Raw genomic sequence first — 10,072 nt, 5'->3', positions numbered from 1 at the left:
CTTGAAATGTTAAAAAATTAATATATCTGTGTGTGTGTGTGCGTGTGTGTGTGTGTAAGAGAGAAAATTCCAATTCTCCATCTCTCTGTTTATAGAGAAAACCATGCATGGTGTGGGGAGCATACAGGAGGAAGAAAGACTGAAATGGGAAAGCCTTTGCCAGCTCTGTGTCTTTCTGAAAGGTTTTGCTCTGTGTAGAAAATGATTCTCCCAGAGAAACACATTAGTGAGTCTCTGTGTATGGAAAGCAAGAGCTGGAGCTGTGTGAACTTCAGGAAATTAGCTTGTGGGGGAAGTCAGAAAAAAATAGGGTCTGGAGACTTGAGGATTAGGGAGATTTGTGGTAGGGCTTTGGAGCCTGAAGAAGTAGGTAGCCCATGAGAAATTCTTGATGCTGGGATAGGTAAAAGATTTGAAGGATTGGGATAATATCATTTTAATTTTATTGAATTTCATTGTCCTTGTGCAATGTAAAATATCACTGTCGATGCAAATCTTCAGCAATGTCAATAGTTTTCCAAAAGCTCTGTAGGACTGGTTTGGAGAAAGTTAAAGAGAAGAGGATGAAACTAATATCTTGGACGGCATGGGGCAGAAAAAAGGGTACGCAGAGTAGCTGTGGCAGGAGAGACACAGTGAAATTAGGAGGCCAGGCGTAGGAACTTGGAGCCAGAAGTGAGTATGGGAATGTAAATCCCTTGGGGATTCATATGTATTTTGTAGGAAGAATTAGACTTCCTAGAATACTCGGAGTGAGAACTTGGGCCAAAGGATAAGGATAACTTAGTATACCTTTGGGCCACACTTATGAACAATAAAGGATTGGAACTCATACTCACCCACCCCCTGATAGTGTGAGGTGCAGATGAAGACCCAAAGTAATACAGTGGGATTTTTGCTTTTGGTCTTAGTCTTTGATTTCATTGTATAGCATGTCTTCTCTTGACATAGAAATGGTGCTCCTAAATATAAATCATTTACCATGAAATAAAAATTTGATTTGAGTGTTTAGCATTCATTGACATCTCCTAAGTGTAAGTTGCTTGAGGAGAGACACAATTGTGCCATAAAGGAGTTTATCCCCACAGAGACATGCAGAAACCAATTACAATATGAGGAAGGATAAAATAAGTGCTAAATGGAGTGCAGAAACAGTGTTCATTAGTTCTGGTTGGGGAATAATAATATAGAATCCAATGAATCCAATGAACGTGTGTTCTCTCTGATTTGTAATTTTTTCTTCAATCACTCCTCTCTCCTGTTAAGAGAGAAAATAAAAACATGTTGACATGGTATAAAATATAGAAGAACTATCCTAAGACTATAAAAACATAAGAAATGTCACAGTATGTGTAATTCACCCAGCCCAGTTATCTGTGCTTGGGACAAAGTTTCTGAAGAACAGCCTCCAAATACTAAGAAGGTGGTATTATAAAGTGTGTGGGCCCAAGGGTCAGGTATCTGGATCCTGTCTGCGATTTTACCAGCTGTATGACCTTGGGTAAATTACTAATGAGCCTCTTTTAATGTTAGATTACCAATCTGTAAAATGAGGATAGTAACCTATTAGATTGTTGGATTAAAGGAGCTAATGCATGTTAAGTGCTTGGCACAGTGTAAAAACTTGATACATTTTAGCTATTATTTTTATTATTCTAAAAAGAACATTGGAAATTTTATGTTCATGAGTTTAATCACATTCTTTTAAATTTATATTTTCTCTTCATCACTTCTTGGGTTAATGAACTCCCTACATTAAAAACCTACATAATTAAATCTTACTTTCATTTGTCCAGGAGTTACCTCTTTCTGGCTTTGGCTAGGAGCCCCTCAATGTCTGATACATAAGGATTTAGTACATCAGTCTGTTTTCTTCTAGTCTGCCTCAGAGCCTTTTTAAGTCCGTTTCTAATTTTCTTAAGGTTCTAAGATAGTTATGCATGCCATATAGTATTCCATAAGTCCTATAGTTTTATATAAGAAGAGGAACCATTTTCTGTTTTGTTGGTGATAATTTTACCAACACCTTTCAGTGTTTTGTGAACTTTTTTTTTTGACAGTAGCAGCTCTTTGAGTCAGAATTTTAAGGTACAATTACATGATATTTTCCAGAATGTGCTTACTGAAATGCTATTCTGTGAGGGCTCAATGAATGTTCCATAAAAAGAACTATAATTTAGGAAGCACTGAGTTAAAAAATAGTTTATTAGGTATTTTTAAATATCTTATGCACCTGAAATATAGTAGATAGTGTTTTCTGAATTTGTTTCTCCATAGCATCTTGGTTTTGGGAATTGTCTTATAGGACCAGTGTTTTGGGAACACAGCCTAGGAAATGCTGATAGCTAGCAAATTCTAAGTGCAACTCACAGCTTAAATCCATGATGTTACAGGAATAATTTACCCCAAAGGACATTCTTATGTGGAAGTCCTTTTATTGTTCTTCTGATCATTCAAAGAGTCTTAGGTGATTTTTTTGCAGTGTATTATTTATCATCTTGATATTTTGCTGGAAAGGTTTAATTATATTGGTGGACTTAATGATATTTCGTATTCTCCTTTCCAAATTGCTTTTAAAAGCTTACTAAGTAGTGATAGGTAGAGATATGTAGCAGAAAGTGTACGAAGTCACATAGGCCTGGTGTGGGAGCATTGTTCAAGCACTCAGAAGCCACATGACCTTGAGCGATTCATTTAGCCTCTTTGAGTCGTACTATTCTCTTTATCTAGAGACACGGCTTTTGCCCTTGTCCCTTCATTTCTTTCTCATATTACTATTCCTGACTGGCTTGATCAGGCAAATGCAAAGTTGGTTTATTCTTTTAACTGAATTTGAATTTTGACTAAAACAAAAAAGTGTAGGTTGGGACATAGAATATTTACAAGCATCATGACCAGCAGTTGCTGTCAATGATTAACCACTTTCTTCACACATATCCACAAAGAGGAAAAATTAGGTCACCTTTAGCCAACTAGGACAGAAGCCCTGGGAGTAGGCAGCTAAGGAGAAAGGCATTGTGTCCCTCAGTCCATCCCCACAGGGGAGATGCTCCTATAGTATCTAAACTGAACAAGAAAAAAACTGAATGATAGCGTGACAAAAAACCAAAATTTGATAGTGTCATTTTCATAATTTCACCAAATGATGGTGTATTACTGAGAACTTAAAATTAGTATCCTCATGGTATAAAATAGCCTGGATAAATTTTGAGTATCTAAGGTCTCAAATTTCTCCCCTCAATAGGCCTTTAGGTATAAGTTCCAGTGTGTCTTTCCAAGTAAATACCCATTTATTGTTCAAGCCTACTCTCAGACAATGTGAAATCCCCCACATTAGAAATCATCAATATTACCATATAATTTCTGAATTTCTTCGATGTCATCTTGTGAAAGTTTGAAATCCTTGGAATCGTTATCTCCATAGGTTGGATACATCACAGCATTAGGATCAGACGAATGATCAAGTCCCAAAGAATGACCAAGTTCATGAGTTGCAGCATATAAGAAGTTAATTCCTATAACCAAAGAGTGACATATGGTAACTATAAAAATAACTGTGGATATAAAATAAAATATAACATAACATGATACATAATATATAATAAAAAATAAAATAACTATAAATTACCTAACTCTTCAAATCCTCCAGTTTACTTGTTTCTAGGCCTTCATAGGGGGAGGGTTTAGAAGGAAAATTGGAATAGTACTGTTTTATTTTCATCACTACTTTTTTCTTTTCAAAGTAATGCTTTTCTGCCTATTTGTTTCTTATATAATTACTTGGCAGTATTCTATAGTGGAGAGTAAAGGCTTTAGCAGTATTAAGATCTAGGTTTGAAACTTAGGTCCTCCACTTACTAGCTGAATGACTCTGGACACATTAACTGATAGGGCTGAGTCTCATTTCCTCATTTGTTAAATAGAGATAATAATTCCTCCCTTGCAGATTTGTCATAATAGAATTTCCCAATATTTGGAAAAATGATGGCTATTCAATAAATTATAGTGACTAGATAGCAGGAGGAAGGTGGCTTTGAGAAAGCAGGCTAAAAGGCAGGACTTCCAGGCAACGCTGGGTTTTGCTTTTGATTTATTAAATTGTATTACATATATGCTTTCCTCTCCCTCAGACTGGTAGAAAGGCTTTGCAAATAAGGGGGAAGGCGAGAGCCAGAGTTCCAATTGCGGTGCATTAGATTGCCTTAAGTTTACCTTAAGTGTAAAGGAAGGAAAATAAAAAAGACATGCAAGGTGTGAAATGGAGACAATATCATAATTTTGCGATATTGTAATTTTACACAGGTTAGGTTTTCACAGCAAACCATCACAACGATGGTGAATTCCCACTGCCAAACAGGTACTAATTTCCTTTTCAGGATCGGTTGGTAGCCATTTTTTTTAAGAACTGTCTCCAATTAGAATTATTTGGAGATAGGCCAGAGTTTATCTTACGAATCAAAATTATATATAATTCTTAAATATCAAGTTGCTGTTCCTCTTTCTCTTTCAATTAAAAAACTTAAATTTCTGAGAAACATAAATAAATAACTATAATTTATTGAATTATTAATATAGTGCAAGCACTGTGCTAAGCACTGTATAAGCATTGTCTCATTTAATTCAAACAACAATCCTATTATAGTCCTATTTTATAAACGAGGAAGCTGAGGCTCAGAGAAGTTGAGTAAGTTGCCTAAAGACACATAGCGAGTCACTGTAGAGGTACAGCAAAGTGAACCCATCGTCGCACAACTCTATAACCTAAGCTTCCATCTTCTATATATATAGCATTATGAGCATATTGAATTAAATTATGCTTTTAAAGCACATAGTTATGGGCAGTTAGCAGGGGCTCAATAATTATTACTAATCAAAGCAATTATCAAATTAAAGTTAGTATAAGAAGTTTGAGATTTGAAAAGGTTGTGGAGTAGAAAGGGAGATGGGATGCTGTACCTATACTGCTACCATCAGTCCAGCGTTCATCCTCGTCGAAGTGGGCGTCTCCTCCTAGGCCTGGTCCAGGTAAAAAGGCATGAGCCAGTGTATTTCCCGGTCCATCAAATGGGTAGGAGTCCCCGTGAGCTGAAAGAAAATAGGGTGGTTGCTGTTAGTGACTGAATTTATGTCCATTCATTTCACCTTTAAGTTTATATAATTATTGAGGCTAGAGAGATGAGTCCAGTCCAAGGAGTTAACACTGTTGTTATTTGGTTTGAGTGTTTATTTTTCACAGCATTTTTTCTTTCACAGGTTCACTGCTCATCACTGATAACCACCATATATTGAAAGCTTACTGGATATGGGACTCTATATACGTTCACATTTAACTTAAGGTTGCATCTAAGTGTTATATTCACTTTGCTTGGATGATGGTGGCGGGATGGAGAATGAGTGTGAGAATTGCATTCAGCAAGAAACTTGTGTACCATTTAGTATAATTTTTCTTAAAAATCTAGCTTATTCTTTGTGGATAGAGTAGAACTCTCTTGGAGAACCATATGCCAAGATGTCTTAAATGGATTTGAATAGCACTTATGATTGTGATGTAGAGCTATTTATTTACAAATTGGTATTTGGCCATATCCAGTTTATCTAGTTCTTGAAAAATATATATGCCACAATCAGTGCTTTCTTTAACATTTTCTTTGGCATTGTCAATATTATGGCTGAAGTTCAATTTTAGCTAAATTCATAACACCTAGGCATTTCAACATTAGAACAGACCAAAAAGAGCAATATTTTTCTCTAAATTTGTACCATGGAACACTAGAGGTTAATAGCAGTTAATGTATATGGGTTATATCTCCTTAAGCTCTTTATTATGAAAGTTCTCTATTTTCTCCCTTTTTTTTTTTTTTTACTAAATAAGCTGTATTGGTAACAGTCCACAGGGCTGTTTTCAATCTTGGGGACCTCTTAAAGCTTTTAGAACTTGTAACTCCTTACCTCAGTTTACTATTGATGTTAGATAGATTTTAAACTGTCCCATAAATGTGTGTGTGTTGGCAAACTTTTTCCGTAAAGGGCCAGATAATATGTAATTTAGGATTTATGGGCTTGATGGTCTGTCACAATCACTAAACTTTGCCATCATGGCCCCAGTGCAGTCATACATAATAGGTAAATGAAGGCTCATGGCTATGTCCTAATAAATATTTATTTACAGAAACAGATGGTAGACTGGATTTCACTCATGGGCCATACATAGTTTGCCTCTGCTATAAAAAATGGCTCTAAATTAATGGAATAGAAAAAGTGGTGACAATGCCAAAATCATTAAAGAGCTTAAATTCTGAAAAGAGGAGGGCACCGATATGAACAACAAGCAAAATTACACACAGGATTAGCCTACAAGAATCTTCCTCACCTCTTCTTGCAAAGCCAATCATGATATCAGCAATTCCCCATCTAATTCTCTTGAAGTGCAGTGGGATCTCTTTGCTCCACATTTCAAAGGCCTTTTCCACTAGTTGATTCACTTGGAAATGTGATAAATCTTGAGTATATGATACGATCCTGGTAGCAAACAAGAAAACAATGTTTGACCTCTTAGGAAAAGGGATTTACTGTTTTTGCAAAAATGAGCTAAAGCAAAACTAACCTGTAAGTGACTACTTTGGAAGTCCATTTTGGTCTCTTTGGGAATAGTGAGTATTCTGCAACATCTGGCATTCCACATCTGGGCTTCTGCATTATTTCTATGATGCGGGAGTTTAACATTCCAGTAATAGGGAGGCGAAAGAATTTTTGCATCTCCTTGAGTTTGGCTTCTAAACTGTTGGAACCCCTTGTTTTTGGGTCAGATGGATAAAATCTCTTGAGATAGTTCTATTGGAAAGAGAGGAATTGATCTATAATTCTTGTTTATTGTCTTCTTTACTCTAAGAAGTCTGTATATCTTTGCCTCTAATTCTTGTGGACTTATACAGTGATTTGAAGACATAATAGTTACATCATTACTAAGTAAAATAAGCGTGCATTATAAAAACAGTCATGGGGATGTGAAGTACAGCATAGGGAATATAGTCAATAATATTGTAATAACTATGTATGGTGTCAGATGGGTACTAGACTTATGGGGGTAATCACTTTGTAAGGTACATAAATGACCAGTCACTATGTTATATACCTGAAACTAATATAATATTTTATAACAACTATAATTAAAAATTAAACAAATTTAAAAATTAAAATAAGTATTCATTAATGAGAAGAAAATTTAATATTGATAATGAAGCATTGCAATTCCATTTCATGATAAAAAAGTCCTATTTTTTTTTTTTTTATCCCTTTCAATGTTCTGAGGAGAAACCAACTGTACATTTTATATAACACACACTCGTCTGTAATAGCCAATCGGGAAAAGTGACTAGCATGTCCTCAAGGGGCACAATTGAGACCTTCTCTTACATCCAGAGACCCTGCGGGGTGGGGGTGGGGGGGAGCTCTGAAGTCACCCAGCTCCTTCTAAGATTCTCTGGAAATCTGGTTCCAGCAATTGTTAAAGGGTGTTAAAATTTTAGTCCTGGGAAAGAATATTTGGAAGTTATTTAGTTTAATGTACATATTCTCCAGGTGAAGAAATCAAAGCTCATAGCAAATAAAAGATTTGCCTAGGGTTATATATTAAATTAGCAGAATTGGCCCTGAGTTTCCTGACTGCCGGGCCTGTGCTCTTTCTACTGTTAAATCTCCAGTAAACCCCGCTTGTGAGGCTGCAGGGTAAAGCAGGTCTCCCAGGTGTAATCCATGCTCAATTAAGTCCCTGGGAGTTTCTTAAAGGGCCTAGTGTCTGATTCTGAGGATAGCTGCTGGACTAAATAGGAAAAAATTTGGAAAGTGAATAAAATAACAACAGTGTCAGCAGCAGCCTCACAAAGACTTTTATTAAGCACTTACTAATGGCAGGGACTATACTAGAAGCTTTATGTACTTACCTCATTTAAACCTCATAACTACCCTGTGAAGGAATTACATCGTTGTTATTTCCTATTTTATATACAAAGAATAATGGTTCGGAGAAAGAAAATAACTTGTACAAGGCCATTCCATGAGTAACCGAAGGAGTCAGTATTTGAAGTTGTGCTCTGATTCCAAAGCCCACTTCATTAGAAAAATGTAAAGAGATATATAATGCATGAAGTATTGTCAGTTTGAACATTGACTCTCTCATTGGCAGTCTAATTTGAAGTAGGTGAAATGGTTACTTGTCTCAGAACCTCTCAGGAGTATGCGATTTATGTAAGTAAGCTTACTAATATTATGCTTTCTCTTTCTGTTACCAATGATTATATTTCTTGCCTCTGGTGAAACCTAGCTAACTTCCCTCTGGTTAATTGGCAACCTGTAGGCTAAGTAATGTGATTCAATATTCTTGCAAGAGTATTTCTGGAGAATCCACTAGGTGGTACCATATGAAATTCGTTGTTTTGGAGGTAAATACACATGGTTCAATCTAGCATATTACTGGGACTTTTAAAAGTCAAAGTTAATGTGAAGTAAAACCTGACTTTTCTTATGCTGATAACTTAAATTTAAAAAAATACTTAGAATTAAACATCCCATTATTTTACAAAATAATAATTATTTACATTAATAAATGCTTATGAAGTAGTATGTTGGAAAAAAAACATGATTCTTGAACCAAAAAAACTAATCAACCCCTATCAAAACTCATCCTTGATTCTCCACCACTAACAAGTATGCGAATCAACTTAATTTTGGTTTCTTCTTTTTCCCAGAATATAGCTAAGGATTAAAGGACATAAGATATATGAAGTACTTTGATATTATTACATACAAGATATTTGATATTGCTCTTACTTCATTCATTCACTAGAATAATCCTATGATATATAAAACACGTAGTCTTATTACTTCTATGAGACATGAGAAAACAAAGTCAAAAGTTCATGCTTTGCCCATCATCATATTTGTAAGTGGGAGAGCTATAATGCCTACCCTTATTTTCTGATTTCAAGACTCTCCATTACAAGTAGTCCCCATTATAAGAGATCTGCTCTTTATGAAAAGAATCCCAAGTTACAATAGATAGTAACTTCGATTTATTGCATATAAACAATGTTTCAGGTACTGTGTTAAGGGCTTCACTGCACCTTCATTTAGTTGATGTCATTATAATATTCAACATCCAAATTAGAAAACTGAAGCTTGGAAAAATTTAATAACATTCCCATGTTCATCTGCATAGTGAGTGGAGGAGTTGGAACTTGAACCCAGTCTAGGGAGGTTCTAAAGCCTGTTCTTAATAGTTGCTTGATTAAAACACATATTGCCTTTATATTAAAAAAATTACCAGAATTGAAAAATTCACTTCCCGATGCTGATGGTGAGACCATGGAGCCCCACGTGTGTGGGCCAGTGACATACCTGAGCCTGTTCCCACTGTGGCTCACTCATGCCTCCTGCCTCCGGGGGAAGCGGCAGAGCCAGGCTGCTGGGCAGCAGGCACACTGCGCACAGCACGGCCAGCTGCATAGCTGCGGTCCAGGGGTTTTCTTGGACCTATCGTTGGTTTGGTGTTTTCTGCCAGAGGCTGGAGAGATTTATATAGCTTCTCAGCCCTGAATGTAAAAACAGGTGACTCATTCGAATGTTTTCTTTCTTTTTAGTATCTACAGGACTTTGAAAGTGTGTGTTATTTTTCATTAATGACAACGAGGAAGTATTTTGTTCTTATTGGCCGGAAGCACACATTGTGTTTGTCTTTGGATTATTTCTCTTGTCTGCTGTGTAAATTTAATCCATGAGAAAACACATTTTATTTGCCAGAATCAAACTGGTACTCAGACATATCATCTTAATTTAAAATTTTAGGGGACACCATTTAGGACATGATTGTACCACAAATCTTAAAAGATTTTTTAAAAATTTGAAATACATAGAAAAATACATAAAACATACAAATGATCAAATAATTATTAAATGAACATTCTATAAAGTCACCAAAGTCAAGAAACAGAACATTGGCAGCATCGTGTGATTTGTTATAGGAGAAATGATGGCAGGAATGGCAGACAGAAGAATGCTGTGCCGTGACTACGTCAGT

General features: G+C 35.8%; 1 protein-coding gene across 1 annotated transcript; it reads right to left on the bottom strand.

Annotated features, from left to right (window-relative positions):
- Positions 1-420: 420 nt before the first annotated feature.
- On the bottom strand, positions 421-9,552 carry MMP7 (matrix metallopeptidase 7). Its single transcript, XM_016133990.2, has 6 exons — positions 9,394-9,552; positions 6,605-6,831; positions 6,371-6,519; positions 4,957-5,085; positions 3,354-3,515; positions 421-1,258 (listed from the first exon to the last, which is right to left on the bottom strand). The coding sequence occupies exons 1-6, from the start codon at positions 9,499-9,501 to the stop codon at positions 1,242-1,244; spliced, it is 792 nt and encodes a 263-aa protein (XP_015989476.1). The 5' UTR covers positions 9,502-9,552; the 3' UTR covers positions 421-1,241.
- Positions 9,553-10,072: the final 520 nt, after the last annotated feature.

Source organism: Rousettus aegyptiacus, unplaced genomic scaffold, assembly GCF_014176215.1.
Source record: "Rousettus aegyptiacus isolate mRouAeg1 unplaced genomic scaffold, mRouAeg1.p scaffold_m13_p_5, whole genome shotgun sequence".
NCBI classification, from domain to species: Eukaryota; Metazoa; Chordata; class Mammalia; order Chiroptera; family Pteropodidae; genus Rousettus; species Rousettus aegyptiacus.
This window is presented reverse-complemented; position numbering and strand designations above follow the sequence as displayed.

Excerpts from the sequence above, each read along its gene's own strand:
- MMP7 (XM_016133990.2), bottom strand. The coding sequence starts at position 9,501 with ATGCAGCTGGCCGTGCTGTGCGCAGTGTGCCTGCTGCCCAGCAGCCTG. Across the intron at positions 6,520-6,604 it reads TCCAAAGTAGTCACTTACAG|GATCGTATCATATACTCAAG; the intron begins GTTAGTTTTGCT and ends GTTTGCTACCAG. Across the intron at positions 5,086-6,370 it reads GATTGGCTTTGCAAGAAGAG|CTCACGGGGACTCCTACCCA; the intron begins GTGAGGAAGATT and ends ATTTTCTTTCAG.